The following is a 23,525-nucleotide window of genomic DNA, read 5'->3' as shown; positions in this document are numbered from 1 at the left end:
CGGATACAACAAACCGAACAAACCGCCTCCGGGGGCAGTTTGGTCGGTTTGACAAACCGGTTAGCGGTTTTTGAAAACAAATGACACAAACCTTTTCGAGATCAAAACCAGTTTTACAAAATAAATCGAAAGTTTGGCAAACCGGTTTGAAACCAAACTGAGTTTGTTACAAACAAAAGCGCCCTGAGTAATAATGCTTTTATCTGGAAAAAAAAACAAATGATCTGATATTCGATCGTCGACATTTTTCTTGAAAACACCGACCTGGTTTTAGGCTTCTATAATTAACTGTCGGTTATGCAGAAAGTGGACGCAGTGGGTACTTCAAAAAGTAAATGGGAAAGACGTGTATGGATTCACATTATGCGTGAAATATAAAATCAGTCAAAATCCAGCAACATGTCTTTTTCACAGGAAAAGCAAGTGTGCGTAACTGAACATGAATCTGCGAAAACTAAAGGGCTAGCGTTCTTAACATTATGGGACACTATGATTTTAAACTTCTTTTCAACATACGATCAATGGAATGTCTGATTATATTCTATTTAAGGTAGTTTCTGTCTCTGCCAACTTATATAATGAGGTATTTATGAATTTACTTTGAGTTTGTTTTGTTGAAGTTATTGTCACCACACGACTTAAAAGGTGACGCTCTCTACAGCAAAAGCATTTGAAAAATTGCATAGCATGATATAATAATCACTCCAAAAGCATCTCAAATACATACATTTTTCAGTACTCAAAACTATGTTTGTCCTACTGAGGTGGTTGAAATTACTCTATAACATTAACTTGCAGTGGTGGTACTAAGGTTACGGTCAGTGGAAAGTATTTGGATAACGCACACTATTCATTTATGCAGACAATGTACAAAGAGGAATTTCAGGTAAGAAAATTGAAATATAATTAAAACACAGACAAAACAGCGACAAAAACAATTCAATAAGCTGTTTCAGAATGTATTGATTATTGGAGATTAGAAGCCTTCTTGTCTTTGAGCAGTCTCATTGCGTATGGTTTTGATACCGAGCCGATATGAACTTTGCTCCTTGAGTTATGAATAATATTAAAAATAAGACCATATGATGAGTTCTGTAAGTAAATCAAACAGTTGCCTCGCTCCATGTTTTACTGTATATGAACCAATAACGGATAAATTTTATTCACTGTAATATGGACAAATTCAGTAGTTTGTTATCTGAAAAGCATATCATTTAATGGTTCTTTCATACAGTCACAATAATATATTTACATTTGTGTAAGAATTTCCTTTCTGTTTTATATAGAATATCTGCTGGCAATTTTTCTTTCTGTTGTTCAAACGTCACTCAAATATTTACTCAAAATATACACAATTTGATATTTAGATGGAGATTTGCGAAATAAAATCATCAGAGAAAACGTTATGCAAGGTCCCAGAAGCACCACGAGCGATTAAACATTTGATACTGGAACAACTGGAGACATGTTTAGGCTGTGTAGAACTTACAGCGGTCATTGGCTTTGACGGTGTAAGACGATATTTTACAATAACGTACTTCCCAGATCCATTGATTCACAGGCTTCCCGGGGATGGAAATGTGGTGACACTCGATTCCAATAGTTATCGACTAAAAATCAATGTAAGAATTTAAATTTCATGTAAACAAACAGTTACTGAAGTTAGACAAAGTACACTAGGTAAAGTGTGCGACCATTCTTCGGTGAAATTGTGGACACTTTTTCTGACAAAACATGGTACAGTATACTGTTATTGAAATATTATCATTTTGCCTCTGCTTTTAAGGCAATAACATTATGTTACTTTTCATTTTAAATCAAATTTGATATGGCTGTCGTAATTTTGATTTTTTTGGATACATGAAAAGGTCCTATGTAGTTCACTCTCAAAAGATAAGAAAACAAACATAAAAGAAATTCAAAAATGATAAACGGTTGCAGTGACTGAATGTTACTCTAATAATTGTATATGTTTTCTGAAATGACATTTTCTTATTTACTAATTTAGCGTAAATGGTGTTGCAAATTACATATCATATCATATACACTACAGAATCATTTCAACCGATTTTGCTGAAATTTTGCTATATTGCATTTTAAGCTTTGAAAGCTTTCTTAAATAATTCTTACTACATAATCGTGTTAAACACTAATAAATTTTAACGCACATTGTCCTGAATAATGGTAAGCATAAAGCAGTATTTTCTCATTAAGGACTATGTCAACTTGATTAAGTTTTTATCTAGGTAATTTTGTTATACTTTTAGTATTTATTACTATATATGAGCCGTGCCATGAGAAAACCAACATAGTGCGTTTGCGACCAGCATGAGTCCAGACGAGACTGCACATCCGCGCCGTCTGGTTAGGATCCATGCTGTTTGCTAACAGTTTCTCTAATTGCAATAGGCTTTGAAAGCGAACAGCATGGATCCTGACCAGACTGCGCAGATGCACAGGCTGGTCTGGATCCATGCTGGTCGCAAACGCACTATGTTGATTTTCTCATGGCGCGGCTCATATCATTGTTAACGATGCTAGCGGGAGTGAAGGGTTTTACACTTTTCATCACTACTCAAAAATAGACTTATTCAAACCGACATTTTTTCTTTGCTTATTTGCATTCTTTGTATCTAATATAAAGATAAAAAGAACCCCTTTATAGTTTCACAACATCGTTATTTAGTAAATATAATTTTTCACTGTATGTGGACTCGTGTTTTAAATATGGTCCTTAGGTGTGATGTAGTTCATACAGTATACATGTATGGTATGCTATTGTTCTTTTTATTATGCCCCCCTTCGAAGAAGGTGGGGTATATTGTTTTGCAGATGTCGGTCGGTCGGTCGGAATGTAGACCAATCCGTTTCCGGATGATAACTCAAGAACACTTGGGCCTAGGATCATGAAATTTGACAGGGAGATTGGTCATCACCAGCAAATGACACCTATTGATTTTGAGGTCTGTATGTCAAAGGTCAAGGTCACATTGACCCTGAATAGTAAAACGGTTTCCGGATGATAACTCAAGAACACTTGGGCCTAGGATCATGAAAGTTAATAGGGAGGTTGGTTATGACTAGGAGATGATCCCTATTGATTTTTGAGGTCAGTATTTAAAGGTCAAGGTCACAGTGACCCTGAACATTTAAACGGTTTTCGGATGATAACTCAAGAACGCATAGGCCTAGGGTCACAAAAGTTGAAAAGGATGTTGGTCATGACCAGCAGATGACCCCTATTGATTTTGAGGTCACTATGTCAAAGGTCAAGGTCACAGTGACAAGGAACAGTAAAATGGTTCCTGGGCAGTAACTAAAGAACACTTGGGCCTAGTGTCAAGAAAATTGATAATTTGGTTGGTCATGATCAGCAGATGAACCCTATTGATTTTGAGGTCATTATGTCAAAGGTCAAGGTCACATTGGCCAGGAGCAGTTAAACGGTTTCTGATCTTCTTGTCCAAAACCACAGAGCCTAATGCTTTGATATTTGGTATGAAGCATCATCTAGTGGTCCTCTGCCAAGATGATTCAAATTATTTCCCTGGGGTCTAATATGGCCCCGCCCCGGGGGTCACATGATTTATATAGACTTATATAGGGAAAAACTTTGAAAAACCTCTTGTCCAAAACCACAGGGCCTAGGGCTTTGATATTTTGTATGTGACATCATCTAGTGGTCTTCTACTAAGATTGTTCAAATTATTCCCCTAGGGTCAAATATGGCCCCGCCCCGGGGATCACATGGTTTACATAGACTTATATAGGGAAAAAGTTTGTAAATCTTCTTGTCAAAACCTCAAAGACTAGGGCTTTGATATTTGTAATGTAACATCATCTAGTGATTCTCTACCAAGTTTGTTCAAATTATCCCCCTAGGGTCAAATATGGCCCCGCCCTGGGGGTCACATGGTTCATATAGACTTATATAGGAAAAAGCTTTTAAAATCTTCTTGTCAATAACCTACAACTAAATAATTTGGCCCACATGTATGGTTTTGAGTGGCAAGATGACCCTTGACATAAGTTGACCTTGATTTTGACCTAGTGACCTACTTTCACATTTCTGTAGCTACAGCCTTCAAATTTGGACCACATGCATAGTTTTGTGCACCGAAAATAATTTTGACCTTGACATTGACCTAGTGACCTACTTTTACATTTTTGAAGGTACAGGCTTCAAATTTGGACCACATGCATAGTTTAGTGTTCCAAAATGAAATTTGACTTTGATTTTGACCTAGTGACCTACTTTCACATTTCTCCAGCTACAGCCTTCAAATTTGGACCACATGCATAGTTTTGTGTAACAAAAAAATGTTGACCTTGACATTGACCTAGTGACCTACTTTCACATTTTTGAAGGTACAGGCTTCAAATTTGGACCACATGCATAGTTTCATGTACCGAAATAAACTTTGATCTTGAGATTGACCTAGTGACCTACTTTCACATTTCTGATTGTACAGACTTCAGATTTTGACCACATGCATATTTTTGTGTTCTGAATTGAAATTTGACATTAATTTTTACCATATATCTACTTTCACATTTATCAAGCTACAGCCTCCAAATTTGAAGCACATGCATATTTCTGTCTACCAAAATGAACTTTGACCTTGATATTGATCTACTGACCTATTTTCACATTTCTCAAACCACAGCTTTCAAATTTGGACCACATACACATTATTTTGTACCGAAATGAAATTTGACCTTGATTTTGACTGAGCTAGTCTTGAAATTTGGAACATTCAAAAATGGCTCAGTGGATGGCACCAAGATCACTTTGTAATCTCTTGTTAGGTTAATAGGTTAAAGGTCAAGGTCAGATTAAACCAGAATGGTAGAACTTTTGTTTACAGTAAGCATATTATTTTTGTTCCTTGTGCAATTACTAAATGCATCAAGGGGAGCATTTCGTGTTCGACGAGCTCTTGTTATCTTTCCTGTACAGACACAGTCAAACCGAGTTTGGCTTTTTCGGGGCGGGGGTAGGGGTACATTATATGCTTGTCTAAGGGGATTACAGATGATATAGCGGACAAAAATTCTTATAAACAATCGTTTAATGATCAGTATATCCCAGCTCAAAACATTATTCCATACTTGAATACAGAGTTAAATGTTATATTTCATATATAATACCAGATTTATATAGCGCCTTGACATGACAAACACGCTCAATGGCGCTTCACATACAAGATAGCCACGCAGGGCGCCAATTCATCCTGTACTAGTACAGCGAAGAAAATCCCCGTGACAGAGAGAGAGATAACATTTAGATATAGACATAGAGAGATAAACGTGGCTCTTTAACGTGCCCTTTACGAAGAACTGAGAAATTGTTGATAAATTTTAAAAGAATATATAATCACAACATCATTTCAATATTATTCAGTTAAACTCCATTGTATGCTTAAAAACGCACACGTTTTAAACGTGATATTATCACATTCTTCGATGATTCAACAGGGTGAATATCTGAATCTTGTTGCAACAACCTCCGATGTAAGTGTCACAGTTGGCGTAGAACCATGTGCAGTAATAAATCTGACATTAGTATCAATTCTGTGTATTGCTCCTGCAACAAAACCGCTACCTGGAATACCTGGTGTAGAAAACCCGGAGGTTAATGTAAGTTGATAATAACTTAATAAATTCGCAGCAATTGTGGATTAGCAAAGATTAAAAAATTCTCTCGATATATATGTCACGTTCGTATTTAAAAAGAAAAACAACCAAAGAAAATCGTAATTAGGTTTCATTTGTTGAGGTAATATAATTATAGTAACATATATGTCAATTTAAACGTAATGACTTTGTTCATTAGTGAGATGTATATTTAATTGACAAATGATCATAACTATAAAAAAATTTTTTACTTAGTTAAATGTCCTACTAAATCTTGCTCTTTTAAATACAGATAACAATTGGTAACATTCACAGAACAGTTGGTTATGTACAATATAAAGAAGAGGTCAAAACAGTTCAAACAGTTCAAAAAGTTGATATAGTGTTTTCAGTGGTGGGCGCTTTAGCTTTCATAGCACTGGCTGTTTTTGGTTTGTATTTTTGTCGATATCTTTCAAATTTCTTACTCAATGGTTTCAGTAAAATGCATTATGAGTGCTTTGTAGTGTCAAAAGATAAAGACAAATATCGTATGCTGGAAGCCGAATTCGTGGATAGCAATCTACTCTCAAACCAAAACGTCATAACTGCTTATGTATGAATTTGTACATATTTGTACAGTTTATAGAGACATTGCCTCTGATTGTTATCGACGACATACCTGAAATGTTAAGAACAAGATGATTTATAACAACAGAGACAAACATATAATGAAACAAGACATGGTAAAATCTATCTTGTATATAACATTGATTTGACCTAAATGTCAAATATGGAGTTCTGCATGGGATACTATATTCTACCTGTTTGACTTTTGTCCTTTTTCGTTAAATGTGGCTTTTTCTGTAGGGCTTTTGTCCATTTTTTGTCATAGAATTTATCAAATTTTCTCCACTTTGACGGTGTTGTTAGGCATTGTTATCATATTGCATATTCAATTCTTATAAATAATTATTGACAAAGGAACATTATAAATAAGACACAAAATTATACATGTAAATCTGTTGCCTTGTAAAATCGGATATATCATAAATGTGTCATTAAGCGATTTCACGTTTGTACAGGTATTTTTCTCATATATCGAAAGTACAGAAAAATGCAGAATTCAATTCGATATCTTGAAAGAACTAAAACAGAGAATGAGACAACAGATATTGCTATGGAAATCAGGTAAATTATTCTACTTTTCTAGACTTTTATTAACTTAATAGTAAGTATATCGTCAATGATAATTATTATATAGAATATAAAAACTTTTGTCTTCTCAGTACGTCCTAATAAAGTAGGTTCTAAAACCTGATTCTATTATTTTATAGGTACACAACAGCAGCTGCTGTAACGGGCAAACATGAAAGCACATTAACCTATGATGACATTTCGGAAAACGATATGGTCACAGACAATGAATTGCCTCGGGAGAATGTGTATGAAAAATTAGACGGCTATCTAGAATCACGCACGTACCTTCGGTTAAATGTAGAAAATGAACCTTGTGGTGTAGAACATTTGGGAGGAAGTGGTTCATCAAAGGAATGTAACCTCCAGGATAAAGACTATATTCATCCTACGAGTGATTCAAGCTCGTAGTAACAATTCTTAGTAGTAGTGGTTTTCAAATGTAGAGAATGTACAGTAATTTGTTGCATTAGAAGTGCCCACAGTTGTTCGTATGGTTAATCTGTTGATAGATTGTTGAATAAATTAAGGCAATGGAATACTTTTCAAAACCAGCTTTAAACAGGCTGTAAGTGATTCAATGTGAACAAGGTATCCTGAAACAATTACCGATTGAATTTGATCTTAAATATTTACTTGAACCGTATTTCATTTATTCTCGAACTTCTGTCTTAATAAGAATGACTGAACTAATTTATCAACAAGAATGAGAGAACTTGTCACTTGTTTTAATAACTATTAAAGTCTACTGATTAAACGAGTGTAAATGACGTCATAGACACTTAAATTAATGCCTTAATAAATAATCAATCTTTGTAGAACATTTAAAATTAGTTCAATATCCATCATAAAAAAAAATTACAAAAGTTAAAGTTTCACTTATACAAAATTGAAAACCTCTAGTTCATTGTCAATTAATGAACAGATATTGCTATTACAGAAATGACGTTAGAAGAAGGCGCTTCTGTTATAAAAGCGTGTATAAGTTTCATTGATGTGTATCAAGTAATGGAAACAAAAGCTTAACAAGTTATAAAAACGGATTGTTTACATGAATGCCGTTTCTAAATTTTCTATTACATTGGTATCTTTAGCTGTATCTTGCAATGTTCTATTGCCTTTTCAATAACCAATCCATTCATTGGTCAAGTTGTAAATTTAGAGGGTATAAGTTTAAGTCCCGGTATGATAATGGAGGTTTCTAATAAAAATAGTTCATTACGAATTTTTCAAACCGACTACAATCGGAATCGTCAAGGAAGGTTTTGCAGTGTAAATTAAACTCTGATATCTAATATTTTGCAGCTGTTATATGTATGCTCTCTAATAAGTACAGAATGGAATGTTTAATAAAGTATCGTCCATTAAACTTTGAAAAGCTATATAATAATTCATGTTCTCTCTAAGTAATGTAAAGTTGTCATGGTTTTCAGAATGACTGAGTCTTTTTTTATTGTATCTCATCGTACATGTACTTGCATTACTGCCTGTCATCGAAAATGCATATAATTTGTTTTAGTTTATATTTATTGAGTATTTAACAGTTGTAATTCGTTTTCAAAATAATATGCATATTATTTGTACTCAATTAACAATAATGACGTATTTACAAATAGGATTGTAATGTCAGGTCCATAACATGTCTTGCAGGTTTTCAGAGATAACTGTTTTAAGATAAAAAGAATGTCTAGATCTATAATTGCAAAAAAAGAACATTTGATGCTGTGTTTACCAATACGTTGCAAGAATGCGGTTTGCACGAAACGAAACCCTACAGAAGTGTATATAAAAATGTGTATAATTAACTAAAATTTACACAAACGTACATAGACAAAGCAAAAACGATAAGCAACAAAAACAAATAAAACAAATCAAGGAACACAGTGACAGAACAGTAGATAAAATCTGAAACCAGTTTATGGTATGCATCATACTTTACTCTTAATCCATCTCGCTGAAAAGACAGGGCAATGTTATCAAGTTAACGAAATATTGCTATACAATGCAAGTCCTCATACCTGAAGGTGACTCTAATTATCTTAACTGCAACATAACCTTATGATATGATATATGTCAATGGTGTATATACCAATATTACTGCTATACATACACACAATGTTTGGATTAAACTTTGCTTATATAAAGAACTACAGTTGTTGTTTTCTTAAAACATCTATAAAGAAAAAATAAAAACCATTCATTTGTAATTTGTTGGGATACTAAGAGAAACAAGAGCTCGTCGAACACGAAATGATCCCCTTGATGCATTCAGTAACTGCACAAGAAACATTAATTATTTGGTCACTGTGCATTTGACTGGACGTTTGACGTACTGACCTTAAATCAATAATTATGTGTCATTTACCAGTTATAAGTGCCTTCTGTATCAAATGTGATCTTAAACCAAAGCATTCTTTAGTTATTTGACAAAATAAATTCCACTGATCAGCGTCAATGTGACCTTGGCCTTTGACCTACTGACCTCAAAATCAAAAGGGGTCATCTTCTGGTCATGACCAACCTCGCCATTAAGTTTTATGATCCTAGGTAAAACCATTTTTAAATTATCATCCAGAAACCGTTCAACTGTTTTGGGTCACTGTGACCTTGATCATTAATCTACTGACTTCAAAAACATTAGGGTCATTTGCTGGTCAGGATCAACCTCCCTATCAATATACTCGATCCTAGACCCAAGCGTTCTTGAGTTATCATCCGGAAACATTTTAACTGTTCCAGTCACTGTCACCTTTACCTTTGACCTATTGACCTCAAAATTAATAGGGGACATCTATATGCTGGTCATGACCAACATCCGTATAAACTTACATGATCATAGGCCCAACGGTTTTGAGATATCATCCGGAAACCAACTGGTATACATACCGACCGAACGACATGCGCACAATATACCCTTCCTTCTTCAAAGATGAGGGGGGGGATGGGGGAAGGCGGGTAGCATAAAAATGTGATGAAATATTAAAGGGAAGTAATTCTGAAAATAATAAGGCAACAGGTATTTTGTAATTAGATTCTTTTGGCACATTAGCTATATATGTAGAATATTTATACAAAATTATTCAAAAATCCATGCAAGAAAAATTAAAATCCGTCGGTGGATTGTTAAATTACACACCGGACAGGAAGAAAGTCCTGTTGTTCTTTACCCTTCAAGTGTGACATTGACCGTGAGATAGGGGTCCGGATTTAAGTATGACAAGCTGTTTTTTTATGGGCAAAATTGATACCAAGTTATTTAAAAATCCCTTGAATAATAAGAGTTATAGATCGGACACAAAATTGCGGACGGACGAAATGACGGACGGACAGAAAAGCGTAATCCTATTTTCTCCTAAATTGGTTTTATAGGAGAGAATCGCCTTGACGTCACGCAATAACATCTGTTTATCTAGTGGTGGGCAAAACAAATAATTTCACATTGTGTATGGGATCAGAATTTTTAAGTTTTGATATTTTTTCGCTCAAAAAGGGTTTTGAAAATTCAAAAAGATTTGAAATACTTAAATGTTCATATATCTTTTTTTAAATGAATAACCGTTTTAAATAACAAATAATTTTATTGGCGGCGTAGTGTTGTTCAAACCTTTTAGAAATACGCTGTAAGTTAAGCGTTCATAATTAATCCATTTTATTTCAAAAAAACAAAATAAGTAATTAATAAATTGCTTGTTTTATAACCTTTCCATTGATTAAAAAAAATATTGATATAATTTATGTTTTAAGAAAGTCTAGGCCATTAGACAAACATCACTGTTTACAAAAATAAAAATTATTAAACTCAGGGGAGTCATTGTTTTGTTGCCGGTTTCAAAGCCCATTCCTTTTTTATTGAACACTACTTACGCCAGGTTTGGGAATGCAATTTTCAGATTAATAGTTTTTTTTATATTGTTAGGAAAGAAATTTTATGTTGAGCCTTTTTTTCAGATACGCAGGCAGACATTATCACTGCATTCAATAATTCATATCACTATATTGGTGATATTGATAATATGGATAATCTGTTTTGGCTCAGTTTGTGGATACTATTTATCCCCGGGAGCTTCAGTAAAACAAAACTAACGACTCCATTTCATAAGATGTAGCCCGAGGTACATCCCATTCAAATGGGGAAGTTTACAATACTAAAATTAAATTCACTGCTCCTGTCATAAAGTATTATCATAAAGAGAGAGATGTAAATCATGTATGTAAGCCATACAATTTCAGCTTTTTAAAATGTTCTTTGTTAGGTAGTTTCGATAGTAAAATGTAAAATCTTATCGTGGCAATACGTCCGTCTTCGTTGTGAAGAGACGAAGTTCATTACAAAAGCACAACTTGTGAAACCCTGTGATGGAAGGGGGTATTGTGGAGGTAAAGCAATAGGTATGGCGGCCAAATTGTGTAATGCAAGTTGTCATTGCCGTGTCAATGTTAGTTCTTATCATGATCCCAGCTATCATATTTTCATGCCGATATTTTTATTCATGGCAGACATATATATTTTCATCACATATTTTGATATCTATTTTGTTATCGAAATCCCAACAGTAATTTGTCTGTTGGTTTTACACTTTTTTATTTTATTTATTTTATTTGTCACAATTATATGATACTGTGAGATGTATTGTACATAATCTGTAATTAAAATATGTTTAAACCGTGCGTTACTACTTAAAACAATACTGAAGTATGCAGTGAAAACGATGTTATTATCCTACATCAATCTTAAATTACAAGGTCAGAGTGTTATAATATATGCACAGTCGCTGAATTTTAATCTCCGCATATGTTCAAACTTATATTGTGGTGTGAACGAAGTTATCTCCTCCAGGTGAAAAATCAACGATTAATATCAAACAGGTAAAGCTGCGTTTAAAAAGGAGCTCCTCGCCAAAGCATAACCCAATGCACGCGGATGTGCACAAGTCTAGCACACATAGACAAATGCACGCACACACACGCACAGACAAAGACAAGCCAAACACACGAGGACAAAATGAACAAATAAACAAACACTGTGGGGCACTGCCTTGGAATGTTATGTTGTAAAGCTACTACTGGGGAGCTTGAACCAGTTTATGGTGTCCTGTCTACATAGTTCCTAACATAATATTACATATATAGACGGAATGCATGGTAATAAAATCACAAAACTAAGCCTGTATAATATAACAGGAAAACGTGCATGTGCACTGTACTCAAATCCTGTGCGAGCTAATCAACAAGATAAGGACTCGGCGACACAAAAATAAGCACACAAAAAAATAAGACAGGAAAAGGACAGCATGGAAAGCAGTATTCAAAGAACATGTCCGCCCTTACACTAATCCACATGAAAATTGGGGTACCTGTGAATGTACAGATAAGCAAATCGGCAAAAATGAACTCCGTATAATTTATATGTAACATTAGAAGGAACAGTCAGTGGATAAACTACAGTTAATACTAGTTTTTCGATGCCAAAAGTAGCTTTTAATTTATTACAGTCAAGACAATGTAAATAAAATAACTGTAACCTAGTACACATAACGTAGCCACAAGAATACACTGTAAAACGCACATGCTAATGAAAATATATATATTTATATATCAAAATCAACGGAACCGCAAACCTATGTACCAAATGACTGCAGAAGCTATAGCACCAAGAGAAAACTTCTGATATACCATACCCCATAAGACAAACATCAAAGCAATGGGCCTTTATAACTGTGCATTATGGAGCTTTCCGCTTGTGTCGTTAAACATAAAGAGGAAAGCGTTGCGTCCAAGGACTGTATAAAAACTGAAGACCAAACAGGCAGTGTGTCTGAAAACATTCCAGAAATAGCCGATTTAAGGCAGTATTTTTCCCAACTCTGGATGTGTGGAACCTTGAATCTATTTGCAAGGTCAGTGTCATTAGAGGTCAGCTTTCTTTTATAGTGGACATACTTAACACAATATCTTCAACTGCCATAGGCACTTAGACAACAAAATTATACATTGAAACTTTCTTTTTGATTAAACGGGATTTTCCAGCAACTGATATCCTCGAACAAAAGCCCATTAAGGCTACATTTGTTTCAAGCCATTTAATCAAAAGGCTTAAGACCACTGACAATAGTAATATATTTTATTTTATCACTTAAGTTGAAACTGTAAAAGAAACATCAAACAAATAATTCAATCTTATTTTTGACCTCGGTGGCCTTGAGGTCAAGGTCTGTAACTTTGAAGTGCCCCGCTTTGGGTTACCAATTCAACTCCTTCTGTCTCAGGTGGAGTAAATATCCAGCTGATATGGAAGGCCGGTGCGCCATGCTAATAATGAAATACGAAATGCCAAATAATCAATGCAAAATGCTATTTGCCAAATGTCAAATTCTCACTGTGCTAATTCAAATACAGACTCTAATATATCAGCGCATTTACTTTAGTATAGCAAAAAGCATTTAATATCAACATTTTGCATTAAGTAGTTGGCACTTAGATAATTGGCATTTAGCATTAAATATTTTTCATTTTGCAATTAGCATTTTGCCTTCCATAATATGTCTGCTTATTGTACCTATGTACACTCCCATTCACGAATTGATATTCAGAAGTGCATTTGTTATTTTCCTGTATTAACAAAGTTTGGAAGTTTCAGTTAATTATGGAAGCCCTGGAGGGACAATTGATTTCCGTACTTCCCACTTCTGACTTTTAACTTTTGCACTTCTCACTTCCAACTTCTTGACTTCCTACTTCCTACTTTTAACTTCCGCACTTCTGACTTCTAACTTACAAATTTCTGACTTCTAACTTCCTGACTTTCGACTTCTGATTTCCAACTTCCACACTTCTTACTTCCGACTTCTTACTTCCTTCTTCTAACTTCCTCACTTCTGACTTCTAACTTCCACACTTTTATCTTCCAACTTCCTGACTTTCGACTTCTGATTTCCAACTTCCACACTTCTTACTTCCTACTTCTTGACTTCTTACTTCCCTCTTCAAACGTCCGCACTTCTGACTTCTAACTTCCTGACTTTCGACTTCTGATTTCCAACTTCCACACTTCCTATTTCCGACTTCTTGACTTCTTACATCCCTCTTCTAGCTTCCACACTTCTCACTTCCAACTTCTTGACTTCTTACTTCCTACTTCTAACATCCGCACTTTTGACTTCTAACTTCCACACTTCTGACTTCCAACTTCAGATAATTAAAACACGAGGTAAGGTAGAGTTATGGTCCTTTGACACTGCACTTTTCGTTAATTGCCTTTATCATTTTGTGATGTTTCAATGAAATGCTATTAAAACATTTCAAATTATGCCCCTAACAAGCCTTATTTTTTTATAATAAAGGGAGATAATTAAAAAACGAGGTAAGGTAGAGTTATGGTCCTTTGACACTGCACTTTTCGTTAATTGCCTTTATCATTTTGTGAAGTTTCAATGAAATGCTATTAAAACATTTCAAATTATGCCCCTAACAAGCCTTATGTTTTATAATAAAGGGAGATAATTAAAAAACGAGGTAAGGTAGAGTTATGGTCCGTTGACACTGCACTTTTCGTTAATTGCTTTTATCATTTTGTGAAGTTTCAATGAAATGCTATTAAAAAATTTCAATTTATGCCCCTAACAAGCCTTATTTTTTATAATAAAGGGAGATAATTAAAAAACGAGGTAAGGTAGAGTTATGGTCCGTTGACACTGCACTTCTCGTTAATTGCCTTTATCATTTTATGAAGTTTCAATGAAATGCTATTAAAACATTTCAAATTATGCCCCTAACAAGCCTTATTTTTTATAATAAAGGGAGATAGTTAAAAAGCGAGGTAAGGTAGAGTTATGGTTCTTTGACACTGCACTTTCCGTCAATGGCTTTTATCATTTTCTTCAGTTCCAATAAAATTCCTTAAATACCTTTCAAGTAATGCCCGGACAAGCCTTATTTTGTATGATAAAGGTATAGTTCTTTGACATTGCACATCCCGTCAATGGTCTTTATTATTTTAAGGTTTCAATAAAATGCAGTTAATATTTTTTAAGTTCCAGACAGGCCTTATTTTTTATGTTAAATAAGGATAATTAAAATCTAGGTAAGATAGAGTTATAATTCTTTGACACTGCACTGTGAAGTTTCAATCAAATGTCATAAATACTTTTCAAGTTGTACTCCGGACAAGATGGACATCGGACGGACGCGGACGGAAGGAAGGATGGACAAGCGGCAACTATATGCATGCCCTTCGAAGAGCATAAAAACCGCACACGAAAGCGGAATGGACATTTGATAAAGGGAGATGATTCAAAGAAATATGATGGATAGATGAATGGTTCTTGTACAAGACACATTGCTCTGGCATACTAACAATTTGTGCCAATTCTTTTTTAAATCACTTTATGACTGACAAAGTTGTAGACTGGGACAAAGTAACTGACGGTTGGACGGAAAAACGGACGTACTACTTTACCCGGGAATGCAGAAAATCAACAGAAGATGCATGGCGTTGCAAAATTGTTTACTTTCGTAATAACAGCTTTACCAAATTTGAATATTAGAATCTTTGATTTGTGTTTTAACATGAAATAATGAATGAAAATACACTCTATGTAATGAAGTTTAAGTTAGACGTCGGTAGAACTTGACAGTTAAATTAATTTCTCCATGAATTCATTGTAATCGTTAAGGTTGACTCATTTCGTCTTAATCTGAAAAGCATGTGGTGCATTTTCTCTTGGAATTGAGGATGATCATTTGGTCGTATCAACTTCTCTGCAAACAAAAACAAAATCATATCAATAAATGTACTCACACGATTTAATTCATATCATATTATATTATTTATATTCATATCATGCAAAAACAACAAGCTTATTTTGAATAAAGAAAAACGTTACGAGTAAAGAGTATAATAAACTCCTATTAAAAGGCTCAACAAAATAAAAACATAAAATATTGCCAAACAGTTACTTAAGAATCGATTAATTTTTGCATGGAGATAATATTACAAATAACAAGGTTAAACACAAAACAAATTTGTTAGTCTACATCGTTTCATTTTTTTTTTTCTTAACATTTTCTTGCTTGATTTTACGTATTGAAAAGCACAATTGATATGTAGTTGCACAACAAGATTTCTTTTAATTTACTATCTTTGTATTAATGACGAATAATTAAAAAAAACACTTTAGTATGCCTATTCTGTTTTATTTTAAGCACTTCTAGAGCTTTAAGCAGCACCTTTCCAAATTAATGGGTTTTTTTTGTTGTTGTTTTTTTTTCATGAGATACATTTCTTATGCAAAGGTTTTGTAAGTTAACAGTGTTAAAACATTAAATTCGGTAAATTATACTGTAGTTATTAATCAAATCAATAAAATCACTTTAAAGTAAAGACATAACGCTAACTAATTGCAGACTCAATCTTTCAAGCCGGTTTCTGCGAGTTTATAAAATGTAAAACATGTACAAAGTATCTAGATGCAATTCTTTACAGTAACAATAAATGCATTGATGACCCGTAAGAAAATAACAAAACTGAGGTCAAGTAATATAAACTGAAACTGAAACTGAAACTGAAACTGGTTTATTTGCTTAAACGCCTATTTCTACATTTAAAACATATTCAATGGCGTTTTACAATACAAGTTGAAATAAAATATTAAATATAAAATATTTTAAATAAGATTAATTTAAACGAATCAAAATAGCAATTATTAATTTAAAGTCAATGATAATACTATATTTTAAAATATTACTTACATACAATTATCACAGACAAACATTAAATTTCTATCACTGTCACCAGCATCACTGTTTTAAAACTCAGTCAAAACTTAGAATAATGCAAAGTAGTCTCTGAAGAAATGCGTTTTCAACTTTTTCCTAAAGCAGTCAATTGAAGAACTTTGTCTGATGTTCAACGGCAAATTGTTCCACAACTTTGGCCCTATAGTACTTAAGCTTCTATCACTAAAAGTTTTTCGCTTGTTGAAAGGGACGATGTAACAGTCAACTGATGACTCCGAGGATCTGAGGGAGCGCTGGGGATTTTCGGTGTTAAGAGTTCAATCAAATATGCAGGCGCATTTCCAACATGGCAATTGAACATGTACGTCAAGATCTTAAAGTTTATTCTGGCTTTGATCGGCAGCCAGTGCAAATCGTAGAGTGCCTGCTTAGAACTGTCTCTTCTTCTACGATTCAGAACTAACTTCGCACACATATTTTGAATGCGTTGCAGTTTTGCGATGTCACAATCAGAAATACCGTATAAAATAACATTACAGTAGTCTAAATGCGAAATAACCAGCGATAGCACTAAGGTTTCAGTTGCATCCTGAGTCAAATATTTGCGAATGTTTTTGATTCGGAAAAAATTCAACATTGCCGTTCTACACTTTATTTTTATATGCTCTTTGAAAGTTAAAGTTTCGTCCAAATAGGCCCCCAAATATCTGATGTTACTCTGTCTCTTGATTTTATCACCACAAATATCTATCTCGTGAATGTTTAACTTATTCAACTGAGGGGCACTTCCAAAGGCAATATGTTCAGTTTTTGAGGAATTCATTTTTAGTTTGTTACTGTTCATCCACTCATTTGAATCTGTAGCAAACTCCTCTAGTTCACCAATGGATTTAGCCTCGATGGATGGTTCGGGCTTAAAACGTGTGCTTGCGGTGTGGTCGTCGGCAAAGCCATAGACGGAAATGGACGGGGGAACAATGTCAAAAATCGTTCCTGCGTACGTGAGATAGAGCCACGGCCCTAAACAGCTTCCCTGGGGGACACTACACGTAAGCTCACGTGCTGATGACACTGTTTGATTCACACTCACGCGGCAGCTCCGTGGCCTCAGATATGAGTTCAACCAGTCCAATGCAACACCAGAGACACCATACTGACATTTCAAAACGTCCAAAAGAATATCGTGATCTACCGTATCAAAAGCTGCACTAAGGTCTAATGCTATCAATGCAGTCACTTCTTGATGTTCCATAGCGTCCAAGATGTCATTGATAAGTCTCAATAAAGCCGATTCGCACGAATGATGTTGCCTGTATGCGGACTGATTTTTCGGAAGGAGATTATGTTCATTTACATGTTTATTAAGTAAATACAGTGCTGATTTCTCTATCAATTTGGACAAGAATGATAAGTTGCTCACTGGCCTATAGTTTGAGAATATAAGTTCGAGACCAGCTTTCTTTAACAGAGGTCTAACTATTGCCTGTTTCCACTGCACTGGGAAGACTCCTTGAGTCAATGAAAGATTCACTAGTCTAGTTATAATTGGGAGGAGCTCGTTTAAATATGACTTCAACACTTTTGTTGGAATAACATCAATTTCACACGACTTTGTTTGTAACTGGTTAATGAGTTTTCTAACTTCATCCTCACTAAGTTCATCAAATTTTCCAAATTCCGGCACATTTCTCATTGATGGTTTATAGTTTTCAAAATCTTTTAAGCTGTCCCGTATTTTCTGAATTTTTTCCATGAAAAAGTCAGCAAATTTGTCAGCTAGCGTATTTTCATTTTCAACAACAGGCATTGGATTCTCCGACTTGCCGCCGGTGAGATCTGTCACAAATTTGTAAAGTTTTTTGGAATCACCTTTGTATTCGAGCACTTTTTGGCTAAGAGTTCTCTGTTTTTCTAGTTTCAGTTCATGGTGATATTTATTAAGAGCAGTCTTGAAAATTTCATAGTCCTGTGGATTTTGGTACCTCCTCCACAAACGTTCGGATTTGCGCAGAATTTGTTTTAAGTGGCGGATATCCTCATTAAACCACGGTTTCGGATTTCGACAAATAATAGTTTTCTCTTTTAAAGGAGCGTGCTTGTCAATGATATTTTTCATTTCATCTTGGAAAATGTCAACATATGTCTCAATTGAATCACTTTCAATTTTCAAATCAGCAAGGTCACTAGCAAAATCTGAGTCATTTATGTCATTAAAGTTCCGGTAAGTAATAGACTTGCTGATGATGTTTTCCTTTTTCACTTTTGTAATGACTTTTACTACACGATGGTCGGATAAGAAAGGACCGGGTTCACATGAGATAAGTTCAACACCATTTGCGACCTCTGTGATCACAAGATCAAGACTCTGACCGAACACTTGTGTTGGGAAATGTACATGTTGTTGCAACCCCATAGCACATAAACAACTGTTGAATTCAGAAACAGTGTTGGTGTCGTCATGTATATGTAGATTGAAATCTCCCATGATCATGAGATTGGGGTACTTGGAAATAACGTCTTCAAGAAATTCGAAAAAGTCTTTCACAAATTGCGTAGGTGTCGCCAAAGCTGGGGGTCTATAAATGCCTACACAATTAATGGTAATGTTTTTAAAGACCATTTGCCATACTCCGTACTCAAAACTTCCGGTGGTGCCAGATACCATTTTGCGCATTTGAACAAAATAAAACATGCTGCGTCCTTAGCTGGAATCATATGGGTACCTGTACTTTACAGCTTAGACGAACAAAAAAGATTCATTGTTTACTTTTCTAAACAGTTATGGTTACCTTATTTTGGGTCTTTAAAGAATACAATTGCGTTACAGGACTTCCAAAAGATTTATACCCTCACCTTATTTTTTGCAGCCCCAAAAGACACAACAACAAACAATAAGTAACCCAGATACTCCACCGATGCTACCTCCTACGTATATGTACGTACTAACACCCCTGCAGTAAGAACAGAAGTTGTATTAGGATGAGGCAATATTCAAGCAGGATCTCATATTCAAGCCAGATGTTGTAAATTCAAAAGGAAAATTGTAAATTCTTAAAGCGAAAAGCACAATGAGTCTAATGTTCATTCTATTGATTATGTATTCTTTTATCATTTGCCTGCTGAAGAGTCCTAAATGAAGTTTTCAAGATTTGATAAAAATGACAGCCATTTTGTTTTCATGATTATGTAAAACAAATGGAGGAGTAAATAGGTTTCTAGATATTTATATGAACGGTTTGCCTCAGTTCTGACAGCTAATATATCAACTTTATAACTCGGAGGTAATATATAATGTGATACGTCACATTTTGAACAAAATACACCATGAAGAGGTGTTTGCTTAAGTATTTTGGCAATAAACACTACCGTGACTGCTTCAAATCTATGAATTCAATAGTGGTCTGGTTTGAAAAGAGTTTTAATGTTAAAGAAGTCTGGAAGAATGTTTTTATAAAATATAATATCAACTTTTGATAGATGTTTATTCCCCTTTAATCAAACTATTGATTTAAAATGAATTACGGGGGATGCATTAACTATGTTTGCTTTAAAACTGCTTTGTCCACAAAGATCTCAATGGTAGTGGTACAATAACTCACAATAAAGGTTATTATAAGATATTTATAACTGCTTACAAATATGTTTGCTTACGGAAATGTTCATTGTGTCTATCATTTCAAACTCTAGAACTTCAGCTGTCTAGATATTACTCCGTTGGTAGAGCCCCTACATTTTAAATTGTATTTATTTTGACAAACATGGTATCTACAAGCCATCTGTTACGCAGAGTATATACAATAATTTTGTACATACGTATTTATTGCAAAAGTCTTTGCCACATTTAATACCAACTTTAACATAATTTACAAGAGCACAAATACATTATTACACAAACATCGTAAAATTAATATTCAGTGATGAAGAGCACAAAATTCAATTGACGAGGTCTGGCTTATAAAAACTAACATATTATTTATTATATTTCCATGTAATAAATAATTTTAAAAATAAAGAACATATATCATTCTTTCTGACCTGAAGACGGAGATATTCAACAATCATTCTACCTTCTGTGATTATACCCAATTATCCACATTTCACGGGGATGCAATTTATAGTTTATCATCAATTTTATAATTATTTCCTTCCTGCAACATAAATTTGCTCATAATGTTGAAAGTACACCAATGGTACTTAACAATTACAGTTTGGTATTATTTTAGGTTATCTGAAAACATCAGACACTGGCCTGTTTTGTTGACTGCTTAAACCATACGGCAGAAATGAAAATACCATAAAATATTGTAGGTATTGCACTGTGTGATTAAACTCTTTGAAATACGTAGTTTTAGTTTTGAAAGAGTAATTTGTTCAGATTGTGTGAATATCTGTATTTTTACGCTTTAGGCAATTTTCAAATTAAAGATAGTTCGGAGAAATGTTTAGGTAAATATTATTCTAGATGACTAATTTATCTGTTAACTGTATGTATGCTTTTTAGATCCTCATACATTTTTAAAACCATTTTCTGTTATTTTGGACCAAACATTTATAACATATTCTCATCTAAAGAGACATGGAGTACTTTTGCTAATATAAAAGGGTTATTATAACAGTAGCTTGATCTGGGATGCAGTATTCGGCTCGAGCGCAAGCGCCGAGTGTGATCCAACCTTGCAAAATCCACGAGAGCCGAATACAATGTCCCAGATCTAGCTAATGATATAATGACCCTTTTATTATATACCTTTACCATTTTGATTCTTGTTTTGTTCTTTAAAGAAATCTGCAATGTTTATCGATATTAAATGGAACTTTGTGAAGTTTTTATGCGCTATTTATTGAAATGTGTCGGATCATGCATATTAATGAAAATAGTCCGGCAGCATACAATACGGAAGGTACAATACGGAATTTAAAAGGTACAATACGGAATTTGTGTCTGCCTGTTCATATTTAATTATGAAATACAGGCCATTTTTACAGAATTTATATAGGTATATAATAAATACGTATATGTGTATAAGTAATGAAGTGTATTCGTATAACACAGAGAAGAGAATCAACTCAACAGATGCTAAGCTCTTTTCGTGTAAAAATTGTAAGAAAATAACTTACGGATCTTCACAACATTCTCTGTCCCTGTCAGAAGAAGTACCACAACAGCCATACTCGCAGTAAGAGGTTCTCGTCGAGAACGATGATTCGTCTATGGTACAGTATTCTCCTCCATACACATTTCCAACTGAAATGAGTAGTTTTGAAAAGTATACCTCCTCGATAAACTTTTAAACATGAAGTGCATATTATGCTGTCTGTTGAAAAATGTACCTTAGATGATTAAATCAAGTAAAGTTTTTTTTATAAGAAGCTCAGAACAAGAGTTTTTTTCAGTAGATGACTAACGAGATTCGTCTTAATGTCTCAATACACTATAAATTTCATAACCGAACAAAACAGAGCCAAAATAACAGCTTAAATCTGACTTCTTTTCTGTATGTGCACGGTATAGATGATATTATAGAATATCACGTTAAAATTTGACAATAAATATAAATATAAAATATACCGCTTTATTTTGATAGTTCATATAACTACATTAATGAGTGAAAAGAAATATATAATTTCTATTTTGTTATTTTTTCCGCGTAAAATGTGTGAAAAATATTTTTCAAAGTATAGTTAACTACAAGAATTTGTTATTCACAAGCGAAATGTAAAACAGCGCAATTCTTTTTATTAGAATGAAACCGTTAGAGAGAAAAAGTTTTATGTGATAAGGACAACATAATTCCAAAGTGAAATATTTTTCTAAATACGAAACCTAAAAATCCGCAGCAAAAGGTACAAAATGTAAGTGTCAACAGCGACATGATTTCCATGGTGTAATGGCAAGCCTTTTTCTTTCAAAACGTTTAATACCCGTTAGCAGTACAAGAAGTGGTTTGACCTGAGAAGCCCACCTGCGAAATCTAGAAACATGTTGTACAAGTAAAAAGATATGAGCGAATCAAGTTATTCCAAACCCGATGTTACCCTTTGATGAAAAACTTTTGATAACAAGCTCTGTTAAAAAATATGTATTAGCTATTGTTTTCCAATCACTTTATTATCAGCAAATGACGAAAAGCGTGACACTTCTTTTATGATATTTTTGAAAGTTGAAATAAAGTTTTGACAGTAGAATGCAAAAGTAAAATAAAACAAAATAATTCAGCTAATGGATAATGTAAATAATATACATGAAAATCTTTTGGATGTAACGAATGCAAGCAAGCAAATACGAGTAATTGTAAACTCGTTTTGATTGCGGTTTCGTATTTATACTATTTAAATGTTCCAACTGGACACCATTAGTTTTTAATAATTAAACTAATTCTATAATCCCCAGTGTCTTATTTTTAAGTTAAGGTTAATACAAAATGTATAACAATCATTAAATTTTAAGAAATTTAACAACGACAAAGCCGACGATCCGTCATAAGACCAAAATAGTCCAAAAATAGTGAATGTTGATAAGAACTGTGTGTATACATTTTAAATTTCTTGCTGATTTGTGTGTTTTCTCCGTTATTGCCTCTAATAAAATTTAGTCATAAGAATTGTCCGAACTTCTTGATAAATCCTTGCGTGTATCAGTGCTATACACTGGGCACGTTAAAGAACCAGGCTGTCTATTCGAAACGAGCTAGGCTAAGTTAGCCGGACAAGCCTGTATCTGATTTCTGATCTCTCTGTCGTGGGGGCTTTGTCTCACTCTGTCCCTCTGGGCAGATCGCTCTGTGTCTGTACTAGTAGAGGATGAATTATGCGCCCTGTGTGGCTGCATTTGAACTATGTAAAGCGCCTTTGAACGTGAAATTGATCATGAAAAGGGCGCTATATAAATCTGGTATAATAATAATAATAATAATAATAAATTTGTCCATTTGAAGGTATTTTAAGAACACCATCATTGTGTAATTGTATGCGCATGG

The 23,525-nt window shown here is 34.1% G+C and overlaps 1 protein-coding gene across 1 annotated transcript in view; it reads left to right on the top strand.

Moving 5' to 3' along the window:
• LOC123543226 (plexin-B-like) overlaps nt 1-11,735 on the top strand; it is a 53,214-nt gene extending 41,479 nt beyond the window's left edge. The window contains exons 18-23 of the mRNA XM_053530984.1: nt 799-886; nt 1,368-1,622; nt 5,479-5,640; nt 5,930-6,068; nt 6,702-6,807; nt 6,954-11,735. Coding sequence (XP_053386959.1) covers nt 799-886; nt 1,368-1,622; nt 5,479-5,640; nt 5,930-6,068; nt 6,702-6,807; nt 6,954-7,224 — 1,021 coding nt within the window. The 3' untranslated portion in view covers nt 7,225-11,735. The remainder of the gene's footprint in view (nt 1-798; nt 887-1,367; nt 1,623-5,478; nt 5,641-5,929; nt 6,069-6,701; nt 6,808-6,953) is intronic.
• Nucleotides 11,736-23,525: the final 11,790 nt, after the last annotated feature.

This window comes from Mercenaria mercenaria, chromosome 2, assembly GCF_021730395.1.
Source record: "Mercenaria mercenaria strain notata chromosome 2, MADL_Memer_1, whole genome shotgun sequence".
In the NCBI taxonomy this organism is placed as follows: Eukaryota; Metazoa; Mollusca; class Bivalvia; order Venerida; family Veneridae; genus Mercenaria; species Mercenaria mercenaria.
Note: the sequence above shows the minus strand (reverse complement) of the source record. Positions and strands in the feature narration are given on the sequence as shown.